This window comes from Sciurus vulgaris, assembly GCF_902686455.1.
Source record: "Sciurus vulgaris genome assembly, chromosome: 16".
NCBI lineage: Eukaryota > Metazoa > Chordata > Mammalia > Rodentia > Sciuridae > Sciurus > Sciurus vulgaris.
Genome location: NC_136477.1, coordinates 19,173,450 through 19,200,120, shown reverse-complemented (window position 1 = coordinate 19,200,120; position 26,671 = coordinate 19,173,450). Strand labels below are relative to the sequence as shown.

The 26,671-nt window shown below is 38.4% G+C and overlaps 4 protein-coding genes and 2 pseudogenes across 22 annotated transcripts in view; 4 read left to right on the top strand and 2 right to left on the bottom strand.

The window, feature by feature from the left end:
• MAP4 (microtubule associated protein 4) overlaps positions 1-26,671 on the bottom strand; it is a 178,164-nt gene that overhangs the window by 90,866 nt on the left and 60,627 nt on the right. For 16 of the 17 annotated variants that reach the window (XM_079116675.1, XM_079116672.1, XM_079116669.1 and 13 more), the window contains 2 exons: positions 23,384-23,625; positions 8,299-8,367 (listed from right to left, as the gene is read on the bottom strand). In XM_079116675.1, coding sequence (XP_078972801.1) covers positions 8,299-8,367; positions 23,384-23,606 — 292 coding nt within the window. In that variant the 5' untranslated portion in view covers positions 23,607-23,625. Of the gene's footprint in view, positions 1-3,854; positions 5,957-8,298; positions 8,368-23,383; positions 23,626-26,671 lie in introns of those variants that run through there. The other variant, XM_079116668.1, reaches the window with a different exon arrangement.
• LOC306646416 (ATP synthase F(0) complex subunit B1, mitochondrial-like) lies at positions 19-973 on the bottom strand (annotated as a pseudogene). Its single transcript has one exon. The product of its transcript is annotated as an ATP synthase F(0) complex subunit B1, mitochondrial-like (transcript).
• LOC306647429 (ran-specific GTPase-activating protein-like) lies at positions 17,338-18,383 on the top strand. The gene has a single exon (XM_079116794.1). The coding sequence runs from the start codon at positions 17,497-17,499 to the stop codon at positions 18,115-18,117; it is 621 nt and encodes a 206-aa protein (XP_078972920.1). The 5' UTR covers positions 17,338-17,496; the 3' UTR covers positions 18,118-18,383.
• Positions 18,662-19,677, top strand: LOC306647433 (small ribosomal subunit protein eS10-like; annotated as a pseudogene). The gene has a single exon. The product of its transcript is annotated as a small ribosomal subunit protein eS10-like (transcript).
• On the top strand, positions 21,435-22,313 carry LOC306647422 (small ribosomal subunit protein uS5-like). The gene is given in 2 exon segments (XM_079116785.1): positions 21,435-21,551; positions 21,553-22,313. Coding segments are annotated over 2 exon segments (822 nt in total). The 5' UTR covers positions 21,435-21,458; the 3' UTR covers positions 22,282-22,313.
• Positions 24,869-25,784, top strand: LOC306647439 (eukaryotic translation initiation factor 1-like). The gene has a single exon (XM_079116811.1). The coding sequence runs from the start codon at positions 25,003-25,005 to the stop codon at positions 25,342-25,344; it is 342 nt and encodes a 113-aa protein (XP_078972937.1). The 5' UTR covers positions 24,869-25,002; the 3' UTR covers positions 25,345-25,784.

Genomic DNA, 26,671 nt, shown 5'->3' with positions numbered 1-26,671 from the left:
AGTGATCAAAGACAACTCAAAATGCAGAGTAATGATGAGAAACATCTGACTGACAACAGATTTAGCTTTCTCACTAAAAGAAACTTGAACTTTTCTTTATTAGGAAAGGTTAACTGTAATTTCAATAGAGAGCAATACAGACTAGTTTCCATTTACTCAGTCAACTGTTTATAGCTATTCCAACTGGGACAGATACATTTACATTACTGGCTATGCTTGGGCCTTCTTTGTGAGCAGCTGGATATCTGCAATGCACTTGACAATTGTTTCCTTTTCCTGCTGTGCAGAGATGCTCTTTACCAAGTGCTTCTCCACCCAGTTTAGCATGTGCTTCTGTTCCTTTCCATGCCTCATATTCTGCAGAGAGATATAATAATCCTGGCGATTCTTTACCTCCATGTATACTTTATGAAGCCGTTCCAATAAGTAACTTCTAAGGCCATAGCAATGTTATTCCTCTGGACATCAAAAAGACAGTGGCACTTCTGAACCAGTGCCTGCTGTGCCTTCTCCAACTCAACTGCATCCTGAATTTGTTTGATGGAAGCCTGCTTCACCTCTTCTAGTTGGGCAATTTTTTGCTCATTGAGATTATCAATAAATTTTCCAATAGAGGCACCATATTTTTTAATTACATAGAAAAGTAACCCTACTACTGATATGGTAGAGAAGGTCTTTGAGGTAATCCCATGTATTTCTTTGGACAGAAAATATAAGATAAGCCCAGTTCCAAGCATGTAAGGTCCTGTTACACCAGTTTTAGGATAAAGAAATTGGAAGAATTCCTCAGGGATCCGCCCAAGACGAACTTTCCCTCCATATTCAGGAAGAGGTGGTAGAGGGGCAAGGCGTGGCTGCCCACCCTGTGTGAAAGATCTGTGTTGCCTGCAATACCCCTGGTCCTAGGAAAGCTGCATTCCTGAGACAGGGGGCTCTCACCCGCTGCCACAGCGGCAGAAAGCACCACCCGTGAAAAGCATGGTCAGCAGATGTCCAGGCAGCAGGCTTAGTGTCCCTGTGACCCCGAACCGGATTATCTTAATATGTCTACATCTAGAAGCATCATGTGCAATTCTGTTTGTACTTCATTTATTATAGAGTACGATGTCAACTTGATTTTAACAGTGTTCAAAAGCTCTAACATACCACAGATTTATTTATCTGTAAAGATTTCACATTTCCAGTGCTTTCAAATTTTCTTTTATGCTAAATACTCTGCATCCTATCTGATGGTACAGGAGACAGTGATGAAGTAAATACAATACTTTTAGTGCCGTGACATTCTAACAAAGTTGTTTTACTGTTTCATAGCTACTATGACCTTAGGGATTGAATTCACCTCACATTCAGAACAGTTATCATAGTAAAAAAGAAACTACCTATTCCAACCACAGTGTAAACAACCAGTAATGATGCCATTTATAGAGCACTTTGTGCACTGCCACAGTAGCACAGAGGTTTATTTCCCAAATAATTTGTTAAGTTTTGTTAAGCCTTCACTTATAATGGAAACAGCATTAACATAAAATCAAGGATAGTCCAGTGTTACACATAACATTCTTTCCCCATCCAACCAGTTCTGTCTTTGCCTAGAACACTCCCCAGTCTTCCAGCCCAGCCATATTATCAAATCAACAAGGAGGAATAATCCAAATGTAATTGGGTTTCCTCCTTCACCAAGAATAAAGACATGGGGGCTGGAGTTGTAGCTCAGTGGTAGAGCATTTGCCTCAAATGTGTGAGGCACTGTATTTGATCCTCAGCATCACATAAAAATAATTAAATATGTATGTGTGCGCACGTGTGTGTGTGTGTGTGTGTGTGTGTGTGTGTGTGTGTGTGTGTTTAAAGAACAAATACATGAACAATATGAAAGTACTGGCCCCATCAGGAGTAACTAATCTTTTTAGGGTACCTATGAGAAAGTTAGGACTGTAAATTATTCTTTACATCACTGAAATTCTTGTGCTTCCAACCTAAATAGATTATTGTGTTTTCTTAATAAAAGGAAATACAAGAACATTACATTGATCTTTCTTAGTAAAAAGAAACGTCTGCCAAGCTAAAAAAACAGTTTTATGCTAAGCAAAGTACCCTAGAATCTTCTCAATGTCCTAATTCAGTCAACATACTACATTCGTAAACTGATGTGCTATAAAGAAACACTGATTCAGAATGGCTAGGGAACTGGGCACTCTGTGGAATTCTTCCTGGATACAGCAGTCTGAATTATCAGAAAAATAAAGTTACAAATTAAATGTTATTGAATGTAGCAAATTTTACTTGATAATTCAGAAGACACTTCAGAAGACTGTCAATGTGAATTTAAGTGGACTAAACATAAATGTAGTATTAGAAAATATCTAGTGATAATTGACATGTCAGGGAAATTGCCTTCTGGAAGACCTTTTTGCCATTCTGTCAATTGTCTTTCTCACCAGGTACTATTAAATATCAATATTTGTTTGACCACCTTAACTCTTAACAAATTCTAGATAAAATGGAGTCTATATTAAGAATAAAAAACTGACAATGTGGCCAAAAAAAGGAAATAATTGTGGAATTATTATGTGCTTAGAAGATGTCTTAGACTGATAACTCGGGCCTCAACAATCTTTATTTACCAAACTAGTATCTTAGTCACATTATATTTCAATAATTAAGACCCCAACCAAACTCCAGTCCATAAGGTGTTAATGTAAGATGTTTATTAGTGTAATTTATTTAGAACAATGATCACATTAAAATGTCCCAATATACAAACTATTAAATTCTAAAGTCACAAAAAATACAAACTTAGGTATACGAATGAAGTTATAAAAAATATTAGTTAAAAACAAAGTTCTATATCTTTAACATTGGGCCGGGAGAGAGAGAGAGAGAGAGAGAGAGACAGAGACAGAGAGAGAGAGAGAGAGAGAGAGAGAGAGAGAGAGAGAGAGAGAGAGGGGGTGGGGGGAGGGGAGAGAATGTGCACATTTTTTAAAAGTCATATTTCAACAAAGCAGCCCGGTCCAGTCTGGCTGCCTTACCAGTGAAATAGTGAGCCACTGGCCTATGACCAATCATGTCAATATGGCATTTTTAAAAAATGGGACTAACTACTTCATATGAAGCTGTACGTGAATCATTACATTATTTCTTTCAAAATTAAACATCCAAGTGAAACAGATGGGACTAACAAAGTATACCAAATTTTAGCTGGTTTTTAGTAGAAAAGTTCAACAAACCCATAAACTCATAAAGAAAATACATTAAAATTTTTTCAAACAAAAATAAACATAACCAAATGGAAAGAAAAGTGAAATAAATCAATGTCAATCATGAAGTATGAGTGTTCAACAGAAAGCTGCAACCAGACTTTTCTACTTACCCACCCACTTAGACAAGCTACAGAGACTGGTTAGAAGCAACAAAAAGAAGTCAAACATGACTTTGAATTAGTTGGTCAAAACCCTTAAAAACCAACTATTAAACAAATGCACACCAAAGGGAAAGAGTTATGTTTGGATGGTGTGCTCTCCTATGGTAAGGGCTTTCATATTTTATCAACTACTTAGAAGATAAGCCCAAACTCTTTTCTTTAAAATGTGCCTGCCTCAAGCATCTTCTGTCTAGAACCCATGGAAGGATTCTTGGCAGAAATACCAGACTTAATGACCACTCCTGAAGAAGATGGAATGTTTGCCAGGCATGGTAGTGTATGCCTGTACTCCCAGCTACTTGGGAGCCTGAGGCAGAAGGATCGAAAGTTCAAGGCTAGCTTGGACAACTTAATTAGACTCTGTCAAAAAAAAGGAAGAAATGGAATGGAATGCTTCCTAAATTCTAGAAGTCACTGCAGGCACTTCTTTAAGCTTTCAACAATACTCTCTAGTCTTTCCCTCTCAAAAGTTGTGTTGTGGGCTGGGGAGATAGCTCAGTCGGTAGAGTGCTTGCCTTGCATGCACAAGGCCCTGGGTTCCATCCCCAGCACCACAAAAAAAAAAAAGTTATTTTGTATGAGAGGATCTAAAACTATATCTTCCTCAGAATATGGTGCCAATTATTTTTTAGTCTGAAACAATCAGTACTTTGAAGATTAAAAATACCTGCATAACAAAATATATTTTAAAATATTTTTTAAAACACCTGCATAATCAGAAAGAGGACAGATCACTAAAAAGAGTACTGCATTATTTCCGATCTTATATCAGAACTACTCTATGATGTCAAAACATGGTCCATAATTTAAATTCCATTTCTAAAAATCCACTCAAAGATCACTCTTGCAATGTTTCCATAGTATTTATCCTAAAGGGGTCTAGATGTTTTTACCTATCAGTTTTGAGAAATTAGGAATGAAAAAAATAAAGTATCACTGAGAAAATCTTCAACTTGTGAATGTAAATGCTAACTATTCATGGTAAAGGATTGTATACACAGGTGTACATGTGTGATCCACTAATCCTACTGGGATGCTGCATACAAAAGGTACTTCCAGGCCAGGCACATGGCACATGCCTATGATCCTGTCTTGAGAGGCTGCAGCAAGAGGATCACAAGATCAAGGCTAGCTTTGGCAACTCCATGAGACTCTATCTCAAAATAAAAAGACAGAGTACCCCTAGGGGGTCCAATTCCCAGTACAGAGGCTAGGGGGGATGAGTACTTCCAGAGTTCAAGGAGATACTAATCCTGAACAGTGTGAGTCCAACCAGATGATAATTTCTTTAGAAGCCAGGTACAAGGGTGCATGCCTCTAGTCCCAACTACTCAGGATACTGAGGTGGGAGGATTGCTTTGTGCCCAATTTAGACCAGCCTAGACAACATAGCAAGACATTATCTCAAAAAAAAATAATAATAATAATAAAAACTGGGGATTGAGGGAGTAACTCAGTAGTATAGCACTTGACTAGCATGCACGAGCCCAGCACTGCATTAAAAAAACCACACACACACACACACATACACACACACACTCCATAAGAAATCTGCTATAATTGGTTAAATCAGTTGCAGTTTACTCTCATTCTGGTATTGTCACAGAAGCAGCTACTTTTTATCCTTATCAACATCCTGATTTTCTAACAATACAGAATTCAAAAACACTGTTAACTTAGTTTCATTTTCTTTAACTTCTCAATTCCTATTTTGATAGTTCATGATGATGTTCTAAAAGTAATCTTGGTTATAAAAAATGAATATACAACAATAGTGTCAAATTTTCAGAAGAATCTAAGGCTAGACCAATAAATAATAATTTCATGTAAAAACAGTTTGGGCCCAAATTGTAAATAACAAAGAATGATTTAATTTGGAGAAGTACTTTTTAAAGTTTAATCAGAGCTACTCTAAACTAGAAAACTTTAAATTAAAATAGCTATCACTACTAAGATTTTGTGAAGGTGAAGAGAAACATAGGTAGCCTGAAAGATGACCCATTACTAAAAGCAAGCTCACAGAGGGAAAAGGCAGGGACAGGAAAGGGAAATTTACTGCAGTACTGGTGACCTCAACCCTTTTATGAAAAGCACATGTTCTCATTTGGTGTTACAATATCCTGATTCACACTGAATATTCAAAAACCAAATGAAAGGCCAACTAAGAATGTTTAAATTAAAGAAAAATATGAGATTGAATTAAATGATAAAATGAATTTTAAAAGAACAATAAATAAAACATTAGATGACCTTCATAAAATTACTAAAATTAAGAAGAATTCATCATACACATTGTGCTCACAAAAGGAAAGGAGGTTCCATCAAGCCCTGCAGAACACAAGAAGCAGGTGGTTTACTCAGGCATCAGCAGAAATAGGACCTGAAGAACTACCCTCAGAGTCTTCTACATGGTGTCCAGGAAGGAAAAGCAAAGCTGCAAAATGCTGAAGGTTTTAGAAGTATAACGGTGCTTAGGAAAGATCACTGGTCTGGTGTTGCAGCAGCCCCAGTGTTGACAGACACTCTAGGTTTCTAGGAGGAGAAAAATAGAAAGGGAGGAAGAAGTAGGAGAGGGAAGGAAAAGGACGGAAAAGCACAGATCATTAGTAAACAGCAAGTTCAACATAGCAAGATGCTCATAACCTCTTTATGCTATTAGTGGAGCTGGTCTGCTCTGGGGACTACAAATAATATTCTATTCTGAGGGAAACTGAACAGGAATTTTCAAAATGGCACAGAGCTAGATCTCTAGTTAGTGAATGGCAAAATTAGTATCAAGTCAACACATGCTCCCAAAACATGCCCTGTTCACCACCCCGCATTTATCCCTCCCCAAACATGCATACTTTCAGTAAAATATCAAAAAATCAAATTCAGAACCTAAACAGCCTAAATCTACCTGAGAGTAGAGAGAACTCCTAGAGCAGAAAGACCTGATCTTACAATGCCACTGGGCAGTTCATTTAAGAGATTATTTGCTTTTGTAACCAGGGAACTGAAAGTTGAAATGGTAAGGGTCAAGCTGTATATGTATTTTTCCTCCCTCCCCTCCCCCCAATCACCCTCCACTATTTAGACTAAGCAGTCGGGAGACTACTGCAAAGAGACTAAATCTCTTCTGGTCAGATTTGACACCCTGGTGGAAGAAACACATCCTAGTTTTGGCAATTGTTTTTTGTTTTTTTTTTTTTTTTTGTTTTGTTTTTTTTTGGGTGAAAATGACATCCACTCTTTCCAATTGGTTAGTCAAATTGATCTCCTTCAGCCTATCTTCCCCTGGAACCATCTCCTGGTTAAAGAAAGCTGAATTTACTCATTTTTAAAAAATTCATAGTCAAGCTTCTTCTTTAATCACAGGGATATTTGCATCAGTATTTTCTTAAAATAAAATCACATAGATAACTTTGCTTTCAAAGCAGGTACAGAAATATTCAATATTGCATATGACTACAATTATCAAAAAAATACAAAAATGTCAGTTCACAAAAACTGGAAGGTGAAGTGGCATTTCTGGTTGTTTCTAGTTCTTAAAGAGTAATTTATGAGGTGCTAGTGAGAATGTTAATGTCACTAGGTAAAATCAACATTCACAACAAATAGGACCGAGTCATTAATAATTCTGAGAGGTATGTATGTATGTATATTTAAGGTCATAGAATAAAGAGTAAATCCTGGAATAACTACTATTGCTAACACAAGGTTTCTTAGAAGCCTCAGAAACTGAACAACCCTACAGTGGCTCAAGGAAAGTCTTCTGGGGGTTGAGGCAGTCGTACCAGAAGGAAAAAAAAAATAGGAAAATGTCTAGTGCTTGACTCCACTACATTAATGTGAATCAAACATTACACTTCAGAGTTAGGAGCACACATTGCTGCCAAGTGCAAAGTGCTTGAACACGAGATGTCAATTCATGCAGACCAACAGTATCAGCCTCATCACAACTGCAAATTAAGTGTAGTTATTTATAAAAATACAACACATAACTCTCACATAGGTTAACTAAGAAAATACTTACATAATATGTATCTCCCTATAGATAGATTTCTGTTAGAGTTTGAGAATTTTCCTTACTACAAAGACACTGGGGCTCCAGGTAAGGGTTGATTATGAGGTGAGGACTCACAGGAATGTGGTTGGTGCTAGCTAAAAGAATACCAAAGCCCCAGCAGTAGGCTAGGAGTTAAAATTAGGGATAAATTTCAAAAACAACAGTTAAGGGAAAGACAAAGGAAAAATAGAGGGCAAAAGACAAAGGAAATACTTTGTAATTTAGGGCTCACAGGTTTGCTAATACTGAGTTTTGGAAAGCAAATTAAGTGCAGGGAAGAGATCTGACTTAATTGTAGAAGCCAAATGCCTCCCATATAACATAATCTGATGATGACTATTCTGCATCAGTAAGAGTATTTTTAAGATGGATTCAATTCTTTTTTTTTTTTGATACTGGGAATTGAACCCTGAGGTGCTTAACCACTGAGCCACATCCCCAAGTCTCTTTTATTTTCTATTTTGAGACAGGGTCTCACTAAGTTATTTAGGGCCTTGCTTGGTTGCTGAGGCTGGTCTTGAACTTGTAATCCTCCTATCTCAGCCTCCTAAGCCTCTGGAATTACAGGCATGGGCCACCACATCCGGCAAGATGGATCCAATTCTCATGTGGTACAGTTCCAACAAATATTCAAAGAATATCAAAGGAAATTCATTTCTTTCCATTGCTAGAAATTTCATATGGTAGATCTTCTGATGCCCAACAAAAATGATACTCTCAGAACTAATTCATATGTTCCACTAATGACCCTCCTCAATGGAATTTACCAAGGTATTCACTATGAATATTTCACTTACATACTTGGAGAATCCTGGGAATCACTTACCTGTAGTGTCACTCCCTTCTACCCCATGGTCACCATTGGCTAACACTGTTGGTTTAGAAGATGGAGTACCTGCAACAATTACAAAGAATAATTACCCACTAACAAACAGAAAAATGAAAAACAGACCCACGTACTATTTTACTAGAATTTTTGTCAGTCTTTATAACATTAGCTTAAAGTACATACAACTGTCCAAAATTTAAAGCCTCAGTATAAAGAAACTTAGAAACAGAACAGAACTGAATGATTAATTCTTCCCCTATTCAAACTCTCAGGTACCAACCCTACAGAAAAGGTCTACAAAGCAAGCCCACATCTTTTTGTTCTGTTAATGATCAAAAGCAAACATTAAATTCAGTAAAACCATCATGAAACATCACAGGTTTAGGATCTGTGGTTCAAATCAAATGTTCTGAGGACACAGGACCATTTGAAACAGTTCCCACTCAGAAAATCTAGAACGCCATTCATTGTTTCTGAATTGAGGGCTACATGGAGGTCTCTAACACCACTTTTAGAAACAAAAGGTTTTTTTTCCTAAGTTATTTTGATAGAACATAATTATATCTCATGTATTTGTTTGCCATTCAATTATTTCCTTTGGAAAACAGAATGGTCATATTTTTAAATTGGATTGCTTGAGTTTTTATTAGTGAGTCTTGATAATTCTTTACATATTCTGAATATCAATCCTTTGAATGTTGTAAATATTATCTCCTAGTCTTTAACTTGTACTTTGATTTTAACTGTATCCTTCAAAGAGCAAAAAATTTAAATTTTTATAAGACTAATTTATCACATTTTCTTTCATGGATTGTGCTTTTGATGATGTATCTAAGAAATGTACCAAACCCCAGGTCACAGGATTTTTTTTCTTCTACAAGTTTCATAGCTTTCATAACTTAAGTTTCACACTAAGGCCTATGATACTGTCAGAGTTAAATTTTTTATGTAGTATAAGATGTGGGATTAGTTTTGTGTTTTTATATAGGTATATTTAATTGTTCAGCATCATTTGCTGAAAAGACTATCTTTAGTATACTGAACACCCTGTGTAAAAGTGCAACATTATGGAAAACCCATTAAGCATATTATTTGTGCTGCTACTTCTAGGCTTTCTATTCTACTCTTTTCCACTTATTTGTAAGTTCATACATTTTGCCAAGACAACAGCAGCTTGATTACTGTACTTGAGTAGTAAATCTTTTGGAGGTGGAACGAAGGGGTTCTACTAGAGATTGAACCCACAGCACATATGCTAGCTAGGTAGAAGCTTTATCCTACCCAAGCTGACCTCAAATATGCAATCCTCCTGCCTCAGTCTCCTGAGTAACTGGAATTACAGGTGCGTGCCACAATGCCCAGTTTGTACAGTAAGTCTAAAAATAAGGTAATGTGGGGCTGGGGTTGTGGTTCAATGGTAGAGTGCTTGCCTAGCATGCGTGAGGCACTGGGTTTGATCCTTAGCACATTAAAAATAAATAAACAAAGGCATTGGGTCCATCTTAAAAAAAAAAAAAAAAAAAAATTTTTTTTTTTTAAATAAGGTAATCTGAATCCTCCAACTTGGGTCCTCTCCAAAACTGTTTTGCTTTTCCATATAAATTTTAGAATCAATTACTGATTTACACAAAAAAATCTTGATGAGGTCTTATTTGCAAATGCACTATCAATTCAAGGAATGTGCCACCTTTTCTGAAAGACTCATGTAACATTTCAGCAATCTGCTAACTCTGCAATCAACCTGCTGGACCAAGAGTTTCCTATGTATCATTCTCAAGATCCTCAGAGACATTTCTTTTAAGTGAAAATCTAAAATTATACTACTAAAATATAAAACATGAGATTTTATTTTAGAATATAACAAATAAATACTAATTTGCTGACCCCCACAAATCCAAGGCAGAAATCCTTTACAAAAACTCAGTGAAAAGACCATTCCATTTTGTTATTTCAAGAGTAACCAACAAGAACCACTTAAAAGAACAAGATAGACCATATAGAGAATATCAATTTAACTGGAACAAGAGGGAGATAAAGGAGTAAAAGATAAATCAGGTGTGATGGTGCCCACCTGTGATCCCAGGGACTTGGGGGGCTGAGACAGAAATGGAATCTCAAGTTGAGGCTGGCCTGGGTAACTTAATTCGACCCTGTCTCAAAAAGGGATGGGAACACAGCTCAGCGGTAGAGCACTTGCCCAGCATACATGAAGTCCTAGGTTTAACTCCCAGTCAGCTAAAACATCATAACAGTATAAAAAAGAATTGCAAAAGCTTTAAGTAACATCAACCTTCAAATTTGTATCTCTAGCCCAAAACTCTCCTGAATCCCAGACTTTCATCTAGCTGCCTATTCATCTTCTCCATGTAGATTACTAACAGTAACTTTTGCTGAATATATAAACTGAATTTCTTATGTTCCTATGTCTTCTATAGTCTGCCTATCTCAGATGAATGGAGATTCTTTTCTCTCATTTGCTCAGGTCAAAATTCTTACAGTAATCCTGGATTCATCTTCAGCAATGCAAAGGTCTTGTACTTTAGTAAGAGCACTTCCGGTGGTATGGCATGTGTTCAAGTCTGATGACAGTGGTTTCTATAGCAAATGGGTGAAAAAGAATTGGAAGCCAGGCACAGTGGCACATACTGTGTAATCCTAGAAAATTGGGTGACTAAGTCAGAAGGATCGCAAGCTTGAGGCCAGACTGGGCAACTTAATGAGATCCTGCCCCAAAATGAAAAATAAAAAGGACAGGAGCTGTAGTTCAGTGGTAGAGCAACCCTGGGTTCAATTCCCCACTACTAGGAAAAAAAAAAAAAAAAAAAAAAAAAAACTATCTCAATCCCACATTCATCTCAACTACTTCTTTGTAGTCTGTCACTTCTTTGAAAGAGATGCATCAACTACCTGTATCAACTTTTTTTGTTGTTGTTTTGCATTCCTGGGGACTAAACTCAGAGGCACTTGTACCACTGAACTACATCCCCAGCCCTTTTTTATTTTTTATTTTGAGACAGAGTTACACTAAGTTGTCAAGGCTGGCCTTGAAATTAAGATCCTCCTGCTTTACTTCTATGTCCCAAATCACTGGGATTACAGGCATGTGCCACAGCACTGGCTAGATTGTTTCTCAGTGCTGAGAGATTGACCCCAGGGCCTCATGCATGCTAGGCAAGTGCTCTACCACTGAGACACATGTCCAGCTCTGTAATTTTTTTTTAAATGATGGGGGAAAAATTAAAATGATGCTAGTGAATGACCCAGTTGAGTGAAAGAACTGATGATGCAAAAGACAGAAAAGATAACCACAACAATACTGCCCTGGAGTGAGAGAATAGGGAGTTCACTCTCAACAAAAGAATAACAGCAGAGCATAAAGGTATGAATGAAGGTAGATTAAAAGGCAGTTATGTGTGTGAGACTATGTGGATCTCTTCTAATTGGGTCTATTAGTTCTAAATACTAAAGGTCACCAGCTGAGAATATGAACCAGAGAGCAAGTGCTGAAAGTTTGAACAAAGATATGAAACAGCAGCTTGGGAAAGTGGAAGGCTTTGCAAACTCATGTGAATGAGGAACAGAATCCCTGAAGTTTCTGCTCTTCATTTATATTTTCTGCATGTAATATTTACATATTTAAGAATTCTGCTTGTAGAATTAAATAAGTGAATCTTTAGCTGCCACAAATAATATCTATTAGATAATAAATTAAGCAGAAAGTATGAATTTGTGAAAATTGTACGCTTCCACAGAAAGAACATGGGGTTTTAATATGAGAAAAATATGAGTTCAGGTTGTGGTTCTATCATCATTGACTAAATGATCAAATGTCTAAAGTTTTCGAAGATTTAAAAGCCTCACCTGCAAAGTGAGACTAACTACAATACAAAGACAGTACTCTGCAAATTTTAAAGTGCTAAATAAATGTTAACAACTATTGTTATTCTCACTGCTAACTATAAATTGATCAACAATATGTTCAGAACTCTGTGGGCCAACTATAGATTAACTATAAATTGGTCAATAAACTGTAAAATAACACTTTGAGAACACTGAAATCGGTTTACTTTTCTATTACATAAAAATCTTGGTTGGCTATTTCTGCTTGGGAATAGCCCGCATTCTCCATTGAAAGTGTATTCCTTTCTTTAACCCAAAAGCTACTTGCTCTCAAGATAACCCACATTCTCCCTTGAGTGTCTCTGTTTTCCTAAATAAACCTCTGACTACACCCTTGAAAAAAAGAAAAAACCTTGGCTAGATGATATTACCAGATCTAAGACTATTCCAGGCATACTTGTGAGAGCTAAGGCAGAAATAAACAATTTACCAGAATAAATTAAAATGGAAAAAAAAAAAAAAAAAGGTTAGAAGGAAATGAGAAATGAGAGGCTGTGACTCTACCATACATGCAACACATAATAATTTAAAAAATCTAAGCCCAGGAGAGAATAAAAATAACATTTTAACAAAAAAAAAAAAAAAAGAGTTTTAGATTAGGAAAAAGGCTTGCAAATTTCCAGGTAAGATCTGTTGGATCCTAATAAATGGAATGCTATACACATTACTAAATTCTAACCCAAAAAATTCTAATACAATCTTTTCTCACTGATTTCCTCAGAGGACCCTTCATGAAATGAAAACTCACTGAAAATAGCACACACATTTTTGAAACATCACATTCTCTTAAGACATAAGAATATTCAACTTATACTTATTTAAAATTCCCCTCTCCCCAAGAGATTTCGAATTCCCACAGCTGGCAAATCAACCTGGCACAGAAGGGTATTATCAGTTAGCTGACAGTATGGATAAGATATGAAAAAGCACTATAGTGAATGAGCTTTGGGCAAAATTCAGAGGATTCCACAGTCTGAATCCAAGAGTAGTCTCTTCTGCATTAGGTCAGACTCATGCCAACACCGCCCTCTGGTGGTCAGTTAGATTGGTTGTAATGTTCTATAAAAGATATCTACTCGGCTGGACAAAGAAATTCTGCAATACTTAGTTATCATCCTTTCCAGGGCTTACTTAGGCCCTTTCACCTAGATTAATGTTTCTCAATCTCAGTTGTGCATCCAACTTATCTGTAAGAGGTTGTTAAAATCAGGCCTCATGCACACAGTTTCTGATACTCCTGGTGGAAAGAACATACTTCGAGGCCCACTAACTATCCTATGTTAATTTCCTCTCCTACAGAAATAAGCTTTTAGGGGTTGAGGGTGTAGTTCAGTGGTAGAGCCCTTGCCTAGCATGAGTGAAGCCCTGGGTTCAAATCCCAGTACTACAAAAATAAATAAATGACAGAAATAAGCTTTTAGTTTCAAAGACCTCGTGGAATGTAAAGAAGAATGCATGTTCTCAATCTTACAAATAGAAATATTTAAGCAGAATATAGAAAAATATGTGGCTCATCCACAAATTTAACAACTATTTGTTCTCAGGGTCAACAGTACATAAAATGAATATACATTACATTGAATGAAAAAGAGTCAAAGAATTATTGCTTAGTTTTTCACATCTGAGAGAAATCTTCTGTAATGTGTCTTCCTTTCCTAGAAATTAGGGTCTTATAGTGCTGATAGCAAGCAATTAGTATGAATGAATATACTATTTTTGAAGCAAAACAAAACAAAAAAAAATCAAGTAACATACATTACAAGAAAGAAATTGAGAATTGTTTTCTAGGGTGACAGGCATTTATTATTTTTTTAAATAGCAGGCATTTTATTTTTTTATTTTGGGGCGTGGTACCAGGGATTGAACTTAGAGGCACTCAATCAGTGACCCACATATCCCCAGTCCTATTTTGTATTTTATTTAGGGACAGGGTCTCACTGAGTTGCGTAGGGCCTCACTAAGTTGCTGAGGCTGGCTTTGAACTTGTGATCCTCCTGACTCAACCTCCCAAGCCACTGGGATTACAGGCATGTGCTACCATGCCCAGCAATGACAGGCATTTTAGACAAAGAGTTTGATACTAGTTTTATTCCCAGGTATATGTGCATAGTTTATGAGTAAAAGGGAAAAGGTAGGGCTACGGATGTAGCTCAGTGGTAAAGTGCTTGCCTAGCATACATGAGGCCCTGGATCCAATTCCCAGTAGTATAAAAAAGAAAGAAGGAAAGGAAAGTGTATAGTACATACACAGACAAGACCTAAAAACAACATCAAACCCAGTAGCAACGAGCATCCATAGCACTCACACTGTGAACCTAAAATACCATCTCCAACTTAAAAAAAAAAAAAAAAAAAAAAAAAAATAGAGCTTCTTGGACAAATTCATGTATTCAAGTTTGGTGCAGGAATTGTACTCAGAGGAACAAGCAACTTTCCTACTTTGTGCTAAATGACATAAAGGCAGCCCTGCTTTCTTTTCCCTCATTTTTAAGTTGAAGGCTAAAATTAGAGTGGGTGTATAAGAATTTAAGGAAATAAAAACACCATTGTCCAAAGAGTTCTATTATGTGTAACCCATTCAACTGCCCCTTCTGAATCTAGATGCAGGAAAATGGTTGATAAATTTCCACTGGTTGGCCTGAGACTGCTGCAAATTTTTAAAATAAAAGCACCAGTGATAGCTTACTGAATCTACTCCAAGAAGAAAAGCAAAATTAAAAAGCTAGATGTATAATAAAACATTAAAAGTTTGAGGTTCTTCCATCAATTCTGAAGAAATGTTCAGAAGAAAGAACATCTTATTTACAATGTTTTATATGAAATACAAATATGAAATTTATCATTTTGGCAAAACCCAATAGTATGATACTCCATAAAAATCAGACCCACAGAAGAGAAATCACCATTCAAAGAGAAGCCACTCACTACTCTATATTTCCCAAGTGTCAAATAAGGAACTCCTCTCCTTTCTTCTTTGGTGTTTCCAAATGGCCACCTTCCATTTCACTCATTCTCAGTTCAGCTTTGTATAATAAAATTTTAGGAAGCTGGCATGGAAAAAAATTTTGTGATTAATAATTTAACTTACTAACTTTACTATTATTCTTTTTGAACAGGTTGAGAAATATATATATACAAAATCCAATTAGACCAAAAGAATGTACAGTAAACATAAGATTCTCCCTGAGGGAACATTCCTCAAGCTTATCTGACAGCAGTCACTGACACCATGATCTAAATAAGCCCAACAGTCTGGATGGAGAAAATGAGGAAATGGTAAAGACTTGCCATGGACTTTGTAGTTGCTGAGGCTGAGCTATGAGCTGAGGGAAGGCCTTGCTCATCAAGCATCCCAGCAAGCTGTGATATGAGCTCACCCACGTTGCCACGCCTCATGCTGTGTGCTGGAGCTTACCATCCCGAGTCCTTTGTCTCAGATTTGTTGCTGGGCAGAATCACTTAGGCATACTTGGTTTATTTTAGTTCAACGTATAGCTTGCCTATAGGTTGGTTCTGTTGATGTTCTAACAAGCGTGTTAACCTGATTGGATAATGTGCCTATATATGTCTTGTACAATCCTAAGTAAAATTAAATCTGTGCCTTCAGAGCCTGGTCTCTGATGTCTATACTGGGGGACATTGTTGTCCTCACTCTCAGTGGGACCCCTCGTCTCCAAACATCAACATCTCCCAACCCCTACACCCCAACCAGCCAGTTTTCCTCCTCAGAGTAACCACTGCTACCAATTTCTAGAGTGGCCTAAGTTAATGAACTTTCAGTTATAAGTTATTTACATATTAAGAATGGTAGGGAAGAATCAATCATTTTTATAAGCAACATAAGTTTCTAAAAAATTTCCTCCAAGGGCTGGGATATAACTCAGAGGTAAAGCATGTGTCTAGCATGTCCAAGGCCCTGGGTTGATCCCCAGTACCATAAAAACAAACATTAAACAACTTTCTTCCTTGTGAGTGAAGTTAATATGACATGGATCAAATCACTGAAAATGAAGTACAAGAAAACTTCCTGTTCCTACTTCATTGTCCTTCAGTCCTAGATGGTGGAAGCAATACACAAAGGAAAACAGAAAATGATAAAAAGCAAGATATTTCCACCAGTGACAGAAGAGGGCAAAATAATGGGGATGGGAGAAGGATCTTAACCGTGAATTCAGTTACTACAATATTTAAGTCTTGAGTTGTGGTAGAGTGCTTGCCTAGCACGTGTGAGGGACTGGGTTTGGTTCTCAGCAGCACACAAAAATAAATAAAATAAAGATATTGTGTCCCATGTACAACTAAAATATATGAATATATTTTAAAAAATATTTAAGCCTTACCACTTTATTTTTAGGTTAGTTGATTAAAGGAGAAGAAATAACTCCGCTGATCATAAAGGTCTAAAAGAGAACATATATTCCCATTTTCCATTAAGAAATTCAATTTTGGGACTGGGGTTATGGTTCAGTGGTAGAGTGCTTGCCTAGCATGTGTGAGGCACTGGGTTTGACCCTCAGCACCACATAAAAATAAATAAATACAGGTACTGTGTCCATCTACAACTAAAAATATTTTTTAAAAAAGAAATCTAATTTTTTTCCTCAGTAAATATTTATGTGGATGTAATTAGATCTTAAACACTCAACAGTTTTCCTGATAATCTATGCTTACCACCCTTCCCCAAATAAAACTTACATAAAGGCAGCAAGTTCTCCTCTTTCACGCTACTACATGAAGACACAGGCAATATCACCCCCATACCAACAACAAGAAAAAGCCAGACCAACCACCAAATCATAACTTGAATTCACCAGAGGGTTGTTAGGACCACTGAGTAGTATAAAATCCAAATAAAGACAAGTACTTAAAGGAGATGTGAAGGGTAAGCACCGGCTCTCGAGTGTCAGACTACAAAAGAGATGCTAGGTGCAGTACCAGCAAGTATAAAATGTTCAACTAACTTAAGAGTCCAAACTCACCCAATGGATTCATACCCACTTGGATGACTGTCTTCACTAGATAAGTTTTTAAAAACCCTTGAGCTAGTGAGGGAGATAAGAGGGTCTCCATCAGTGCTACAGACCTGGAGGAAGCTACCACTAAAAGAAAAGTATGGGAGGCGTTTCCCGCCGCGGGGGTCAGGGGTCGGGGTTCGGGTCGCGGGGCGGAGGGAAGAGCGGGCAGGCGGGAGGCGCCGGCGCCGGAGGCGGAGGAAAGAAGCTGCGACTAGCCGCTTAGAGGCCGCGGAGTCAGCGAGGACCGAACCAGCCGAGCTGCCGCCGCCGCCGCGTCCCCATGGCGGCCGCCAAGGACCCTCATCAGGACCATGATACCTCTACTGAGAATGCAGATGAGTCCAACCACGATCCCCAGTTCGAGCCAATAGTTTCGCTCCCTGAGCAAGAAATTAAAACGCTGGAGGAAGATGAAGAGGAACTTTTTAAGATGCGAGCAAAGCTATTTCGATTTGCTTCAGAGAATGATCTTCCAGAGTGGAAGGAACGAGGCACCGGCGATGTCAAGCTCCTGAGACATAAGGAGAAAGGGACCATACGCCTTCTCATGAAGAGGGATAAGACCCTGACGATATGCGCCAACCACTATATCACGCCAACGATGGAACTGAAGCCAAATGCCGGCAGTGACCGTGCCTGGGTTTGGAACACCCATGCTGACTTTGCTGATGAGTACCCTAAGCCGGAGCTGCTTGCCATCTGCTTCCTAAATGCTGAGAATGCACAAAAATTCAAAACAAAGTTTGAAGAATGCAGGAAAGCGATTGAAGAGAGAGAAAAGAAAGGACTGGGCAAAAATGATAATGCTGAAAAAGTGACTGAAAAGCTGGAAGGTCTTTCTGTTAAGGAGGGGAACAAGGAGCCTGGAGAGGAGATTGGGGAGAAATCGGAGAAGCAATGAGTCGTCTTAATTTCTTTTCCTTTTTCTTTTTCTTCTTTTTCTTTTTTAATTTTGCCCTGCCCTCCTTTTGGGTTTATTTTTATTCTGTTATGTTTTCATAAGGGACTTTATATAAAGAACTGAATTCCAACATTCAGGTTTTTTTCTTAAGTTTTTACCCTATTGAAGATGACTTGAGAAAATACATTCCCCAGTCATGAAAATGTACTGTGCTAACTTTCTTTTCCATAGTGGAAACACTTATTTATTTATAGTCATCAAAAATAGTGAATAAAAAATGCATTTGAAACCTGACAAAAAAAAGAAAAGTATGGGGCTGAGGTTGTGGCTCAGTAGTAGAGCAATTGCCTTGCATGTGTGAGGCACTGAGTTCAACCCTTAGTACCACATAAAAATAAATAAATAAAGATATTATGTCCATGTACAGCTAAAATATATTGAAAGAAAAAGAAGAAGAAAGGCAGGCACAGAGCTAGGGCCATAACAGGGCTAGGGCCATAACAGGGCTAGGGCCATAGCTCTGTGGCAGAGCACTTGCCTATCATGTGTGAGACTTTGTATACGATCACCAGTATGAAGGCGGGTGGGGTAGGGGGCACACACATTATATAATGAAAAAAAAGTGAATTATTCAGGAATACATAACCATCAAAATGTAGATATATACATGTGATAACATCTTGAAAAACACATCAAACAAAAACTGAAAGAACTTAAGGAAGAATTAAACAAATACACAAAATGACATAGAATTCAATCACTCAGATCATCAGAACAAGTAGACAGAAGGTTAATAAGGACACAGAAAACCAAATGCTCTCAATCAACTAGACTTTTCTAACATTAATAGAACATTCCACCCAATAATAGCATAATACACATTATTTCAAGGCTCACAGACATTGTCCAAATAGAATATACTGTAGCTCACAAAACAAACCTTAACAATTAAAATATACTGAAATTTTAAAGAATATCTTCTGGCTGCGCCGCGCATGCCCCTTCCTTTCCAGCCTCGGCCTCAGACCCTGAAGCCTCCGCAATGTTGATGCCCAAGAAGAATCAGATTACCATTTATGAACTCCTTTTTAAGGAGGGAGTAATGGTAGCCAAGAAGGATGTCCACATGCCCAAGCACCCAGAACTGGCAGATAAGAATGTGCCCAACCTTCACGTCATAAAGGCCAAGCAGTCCCTCAAGTCTTGAGGCTATGTGAAGGAACAGTTTGCATGGAGACATTTCCACTGGTACCTGACCAATGAGGGCCTCCAATATCTCTGAGATTACTCCACCTGCCACTCTACACCGCAGCTGACCAGAAACTGGCAGGCCTTGGCCCAAAGGTCTGGAGGGCAAGCCACCTGCAAGACTCACAAGAGGGGAAGCCAAAAGAGACCCCTAGAGACGGAGTGCTGTGCCCCTGATGCTGACAAGAAAGCCGAGGCTGGGGCCCAGGGTCAGCAACCAAATTCCAGTTTAGAGGAGGATTTGGTCATGGACATGGTCAGTCACCTCAGTCAAGTTAGATAGGATTATTTTGTTTTGAATAAACTTGTAGCCAGAAAAAAAAAAAAAAAAAGAATATCTTCTGATAGCTATAGAACCAAAGTAAACTAAAAATCAGTTACAGAAAACTATCTGCAAACTCCCCAAATGCTATGAATTAAGCAATGTCCTTAACAAACCACAATTCAAAGAGGAATTCATAAGGGAAACTATGTTCAATTGAATGGAAATAAAAATACAACATCTTTTCTTCATGAAAGGCTTTTTAAAAATTGCTTTTCTTATGTAGTACTTACTGTGGGATTTAACCCAGGGGTGCTCTAACACTGACCTAGACCCCCAACCCTTTCTATTGTTTTTGGAGACCAGATCTAAGTTGTCCAACTGGTCTACAACTTATGATCCTTCTGTCTCAGCCTCCCAAAAGGCTGAAATTAAAGGTGTGGGCCACCATACCTAGCCAGTACTAGCTTTTTCAGAAAAAGAAATAAATATACCCTGGGAAAAAAATATACAACATATCAAAATCCATGGGACAGCTGGACATGGTGGCACATACTTGCAATCCCAGCAGCTCAGGAGGCTGAGGCAGGAGGATCATGAGTTTTGAACTCAGCAACTTAGTGAGGCCTAAGCAACTCAAAGATCCTTTCTCTAAATCAAAAATATAAAAAGGGGCTGGGGATGAAGCTCAGTGGTTAAGCACCTCTAGGGTAAACCCCTGGTACCAAGGAGGGGGAAAAAAAAAAAAAAAAAAAAGAATTCACAGGACAAAGCTAAAAGGGCAATTTATAAATATTAAATGGTTACACTAGTAAAGAAGGTCTTGCCAGATGAGGTGGCACACACCTGTAATCCCAGCAGCTCAGGAGGCTGAGGCAGGAGGATTACAAGTTCAAAGCTAGCCTCAGCAACTCAGTGAGACTCTGACTCTAAATAAAAATATAAAAAAGGACTGGGGATGTGGCTCAGTGGTTAAGTGCCCTTGAGTTCAATCCCTGGTGAAGAGGGAGAGGGAGAGGGAGAGGAGAGAAAAGAAAGTCTCAAATCAATTGTCTATGCTGCTACCTTAAGTGAAATGAGCAAATCAACTCAAAATAAAAAGAAAAAAGATAACAAAGCTAGAGCAGAAATTAAAAACAGAAAGACAGTAGAAAAAAAAACTCAATAAAACCAAAAGAGTAAATCTTTAAAAAGATCAAAATAATTGATAAACCTCTATCTAAACTTACCAAGAAAAAAAGAATACAGATTATCAATATAAGGAAAGAAGGTTCATGACAATAGGTCTTAGAACATTAAAAGAACAGGATATTACAATTTTATCTCTATTAATTTCACAATTTAGAGAAAAAGGACCAAGGAATTTCTAGAAAGATGCAAATTAGGGCTGGGTAGAATATAGCTCAGTAAGAGAGCATTCGCCTATTATGCATGAGACTCTAGGTTCAATCCCCAAAGGAAATAAAGGGGTTGGGGGAGACGAAGATACAAATTACCAAAATAATCCTATTCTCTCTTTTGTCAGGGGAGAGAGGAGGGACAACTGGGGAAATCAGGGGTAGGTAGGTAAGCACTCAACCACTGAATGACATCCCTAGTCCTTTTTTTATTTTTTAAAGAGGGTCTTGCTAAATTGCCCAGATTAGTCTTGAAGCTGGGATCCTCCTGCCTCAGTCTTCAAAGGAGCTGGGATTATATGCCCAGTTAGTCCTATTATCTCTTAATGAAATTTAATTCTTAGTTTAAAACTTGACAAAACTAGGCACAGATGGCTTTATTGATGAATTCCATCAAACATTAAAAAGAAGCTTCTTCTCTGGAAAAACACCAAATGGCGGATGACGCCGGTGCAGCCGGAGGGCCCGGAGGGCCCGGGGGCCCCGGAATGGGTGGGCCCAGCGGTCTGCGGGGCCGCGGCGCTCGCGGGGGGCAAGGCCGAAGACAAGGAGTGGATCCCGGTCACCAAGCTGGGCCGCCTGGTCAAGGACATGAAGATCAAGTCCTTGGAGGAGATCTACCTCTTTTCCTTGCCTATCAAGGAGTCTGAGATCATCGACTTTTTCCTGGGGGCGTCACTGAAGGATGAGGTTTTGAAGATCATGCCTGTACAGAAGCAGACTCGTGCTGGCCAGCGGACCAGGTTTAAGGCATTTGTAGCTATCGGGGACTACAATGGTCATGTTGGACTGGGAGTGAAGTGCTCCAAGGAGGTAGCCACTGCTATCCGAGGGGCCATCATCCTGGCCAAGCTCTCCATTGTTCCTGTGCGGCGGGGCTACTGGGGGAACAAGATTGGCAAGCCTCACACTGTTCCTTGCAAGGTGACTGGACGTTGTGGTTCTGTGCTGGTGCGGCTCATCCCTGCCCCCAGAGGTACTGGCATTGTCTCAGCCCCTGTGCCCAAGAAGCTGCTGATGATGGCTGGTATTGATGACTGCTATACTTCTGCCAGGGGCTGCACTGCCACCTTGGGCAATTTCGCTAAGGCCACCTTTGATGCCATCTCCAAGACATACAGCTATTTGACTCCCGATCTCTGGAAAGAAACTGTGTTCACCAAGTCTCCCTATCAGGAATTCACTGACCATCTTGTGAAAACCCACACCAGAGTCTCTGTACAGAGGACCCAGGCTCCAGCTGTGGCTACAACATAGAGTTTTTATACAAAAAAAAAAAGAAAAATAAAGTGAATGAAACCTGAAAAAAAAAAAAAGAAAAAAAAAAAAAGAAGAGGAGCTGAGGTTGTGCTTCAGTGGTAGACGGCTTGCCTTTCATGTATGAGGCAACACTGAGTTTGATTCTCAGCAGCGCATATAAATAAATGAATAAAATAAGTGTCCATCAACAATTTAAGAAATATTAAAAAAAAAAAAAAAAGAAGAGCTGAAGAAATGGCTCATTTTGGAGAGTGCTCACCTAGCATGCGCAAGGGCCGCAGTTTGTATCCCTGGCGCCTCAGAGGAAAAGAAGAAAAAAAACGAAAGAAAGAAAAAAAAGGAAGGAGAAAACAATATCCATTCTATACAAACTATTCTAGAAAACAAAAGAGGAAGGACCACTTTCCCAACACATTTTATGAAGTCAGCGTGACCTCAATTTTAAAGCCAGACAAAGATGTTACCAGACAATGGAAGACTAATATTCCTCATGAACATAGATGCAAAAATCCTCAACCAAATATTTAGCAAATCTGCTCCAGGAAAATATAAAAACAGCAAATCTCTTTTTTAAAGATTTTAATCCATGTTTTAATCCTGACCTGAAGTGACTCCAAAGACAATAAATAGAATCTCATTCCCAAAGATAAACTCTAATATAAGTACATAATGTTATATATCTAACTTTACAAAGCTATTTTCAAAGGAAAAAAGGGACAGTAAGGAAATTAAGAAGTAGATTATGTGAGAGCTGAAATATTACAAAAGAAACTTTAGGATTAAAAGGAATTTATAGGGCTGGGGTTGTGGCTCAGTGGAAGAGCACTTGCCTAGCATGTTCAATCCTCAGCACCACATATAAATAAAGGTCCATTGACAACTAAAAAATATATTTAAAAAAAAAAGTAATTTATAGTCTCATGAACACACAAAGAGTCTGTCCCTTTGGTTTCTAAAGAAGAAATTTAAAAAGAAAAGTTATTAGCCTATAATTAAAGAACTTGACTTAGTTTCCTCAGGGCTTCTAAGATTATGACTCAAATAATAATCTCCAATCTACTTTCTGAACATATATATCCAGTTTGTCTTAAATATTTACCTTCAATCTGGCTGGTATCTGAGGATGGTTTCTTCTTTGACTCAGAGTTCCCAGTTTTCTCATCCACATCCAGGAGAGGAATATAATCTGTTTTTCCGACAGTTTCCCCCACAACATCATCAAAAGCCTCTGCCTCCAGTGTGGCAATGAAGTCCCGCTTTATCTCTTCCTCAATTTCTGGAGGTGGCTCTGTTAATGCATCTGCAAGACTGAGGTCAGCCATTCTGCACTGTTGCAACTGCCTGTTTAAAAGGAAAGAGATATTTCATTTAATGAGCACTGCAAAGGGAAAGACTTTTCTAGGCATTCTCATCACTTGATATTTTAAAAAGAAGCATAATCAAAAAGTTTAAAGGTAGAAGAGGCTTACTTATTTGGAAAAAAAAAAAGTAAAGCTCAGAAATGGACAGTCTTACCCAAGATAAGTCATTACTATTTGTTCTCACATTTCTGGGAGACAAGCAAGTGCCATTTTGTCCTTTTTATTAATAACTTAAATACAAAAAAATCAACTTATTGAAAGATACAGCCAGTAAGATTCAAATTGGGCCTTTTGATTTCAAGTCTCATACTCTTTCAACTATACCATGTATCTTCATTTTCAAATCACGTCCTAGAAAAGTTTTTAAAAGAATACAAAAAGAGGTCAGATGAGAATAGTCCCAGAAAAAAAGATTTACATTATCAGGTGAATGAAACAGGCTTTCTGAGTGAAGACTGAGTATAGGCCTTTTCTTGGAGTGAGTTCTCCTTTATCAGTCACGTTACAGTCCCATTCACCAAAGTACAACATACAGCACAGCTGGCATGAAAAATACAGACATGTCTCTGAATTAGGTTGGGAAGATGGCCACATATATCACCATTTTTACAGAATACCAAGCTCTTAATTTTTTAACATAATCTGAAGCTAAGAACTATAGTTTACTGTAAGTAAAACTATAGATGACTAGCCTAGAAAATACAAAAATCATGGAGTGAAGAGAGCCAACAGGCCTGCAATAAACTAAACATCTAGTACTTGCGAAGTACAAATGTATACAGAATACTATTCCTGCTTTCAAAGTCTAAATTACTACAAACTCCAAGAGATTCAAAAGGATGTGAACTATGAGTCATACTATTGACTGGGTAAATGTAAGTCAAACAGCAATCTTTAGTTGCATACTGTAATGATTACTGCTTGTGTTTGCCAAGAAATTTATTCTTCTGATCTCCCACAATACAAACCAGTCCCTATCCCCACAGGATTAAGGTTATATCTAAAAGACTGAAAAAAAAAAAAACTATTAGAAAAGGACAATTTTGTGGCTATACTCTGGAAGGAAGGTTCACTCTATTCTTTTTTGAGGACAAATAAATGACCTTCCCATAAATCTTTCTTTTGCTTAATTAAGCAATCTACTTCAGTTGGTTGCAGCCAAAGAGTCTCACTGTAAGTATGTAGTCTTACACCTTTAAAAATATATATATAGCCCCAGTCACTGAGCCGCCGCCGAGGACTCAGCAGCCTCCCCCTCGAGCCCCCTCGCTTCCCGACGCTCTGTCCCCCCCGCCCGCCTTCTCCCGCAGCCGCCTTCCGCAGGCCGTTTCCACCGAGGAAAAGGAATCTGTATCGTATGTCCGCTATCCAGAACCTCTACTCTTTCGACCCCTTTGCTGATGCAAGTAAGGGTGATGACCTGCTTCCTGCTGGCACTGAGGATTATATCCATATAAGATTTCAACAGAGAAACGGCAGGAAGACCCTTACCACTGTCCAAGGGATCGCTGATGATTACCATAAAAAGAAACTAGTGAAGGCGTTTAAGAAGAAATTTGCCTGCAATGGTACTGTAATTGAGCATCCAGAATATGGAGAAGTAATTCAGCTACAGAGTGACCAGCGCAAGAACATATGCCAGTTCCTGGTAGAGATTGGACTGGCTAAGGACGATCAGCTGAAGGTTCATGGGTTTTAAGTGCTTGTGGCTCACTGAAGCTTAAGTGAGGATTTCCTTGCAATGAGTAGAATTTCCCTTCTGTCCCTTGTCACAAGTTTAAAAACCTCACAGCTTGTATAATGTAACCATTTGGGGTCCGCTTTTAACTTGAACTAGTGTAACTCCTTCATGCAATAAACTGAAAAGAGCCATGCTGTCTAGTCTTGAAGTCCCTCATTTAAACAGAGGTCAAGCAGTAGGTGCCTGGCAGTGTCCACTCTGAAACAAAGCAATAACGTGATGTTTCAGCAAAGCCCAGAGGCCCAAGATCAGATGGCTGTGTCTGACCAGAAGCTTCTCAACTCTCCCTCAGCAGAGGCCCCTATCCTAAGAGTGTGATGACCTGAGCAGGAGGATGGGGTAAGGCAGCTGTACCACTAGAAGGGGGCCTTTGGTGGGTTTTTGTTTTGTTTTGTTTTGTTTTTTAAGAAAAAGAAAAAAGAGCCCCTGGTGTCTAACCTGACCAGGTGGGCAGAACTCAAAGGCCACCTTCCTTCCAGTGAGGTGATAATGACATCTGGCTTGCCACCAAGGTCTTTTTGACTAGACATATTCTAGCTAAGGGATGTCCAGAACAACAGAATGTGAGGCCAGCTTAATATCAGTTAAACTTTTGACAAGGGAACAAATACCAAACTGATGTTATCAGTCCTGTAGCTAGCTATAGAGCTTGCAACTCACTAGCAACAGCTGCCCAGTGCCATGTGAAGTAATAAACTGGTTTTTGGTTTTCTTTTTCCCTTCCAGTTTTAATGTTATGTAATGTATTTAAACCCTTATTTAAATAAAACTTGTTTTCAGAAAAAAAAAAAAAAAATATATATATATATATATTGGGGATAGGACCCAGGGCCATTTTATCACTAAGCTACGTCCCCAGTCCTTTTTATTTTTTTATTTGAGACACGGTCTTCCTAATTATACTTAGGGTCTCACTAAGTTGTCAAGGCTGGCCTTGAACTTTTGATCCTCCAGCCTCAATCTCCTGAGCCTCTGGGATTACAGGTGTGCACCCACCTGCCAACCCAAATTTTTAAAAAGTCAAAATTTATTATGATTCAAGCCACCGAATGGTCAGGTTTTTCTTTCAAGCTCTTCTCCGCTGTCTATCTCTCCACAACAAATAAGACAGAGTCAGGAACACAGTCATTCTCTTCAGACTTGTCCCCACACATCCTGGCCTCCCACTTACACTGTCCTTATTTGCTAGAAATACAGAAGTCATAGACCTTTTCATTCATTACATTTTGTTTGTTTCCACCAAGATGTGTGGCCACCACTATTACATAACATGTACGAAGCAAAT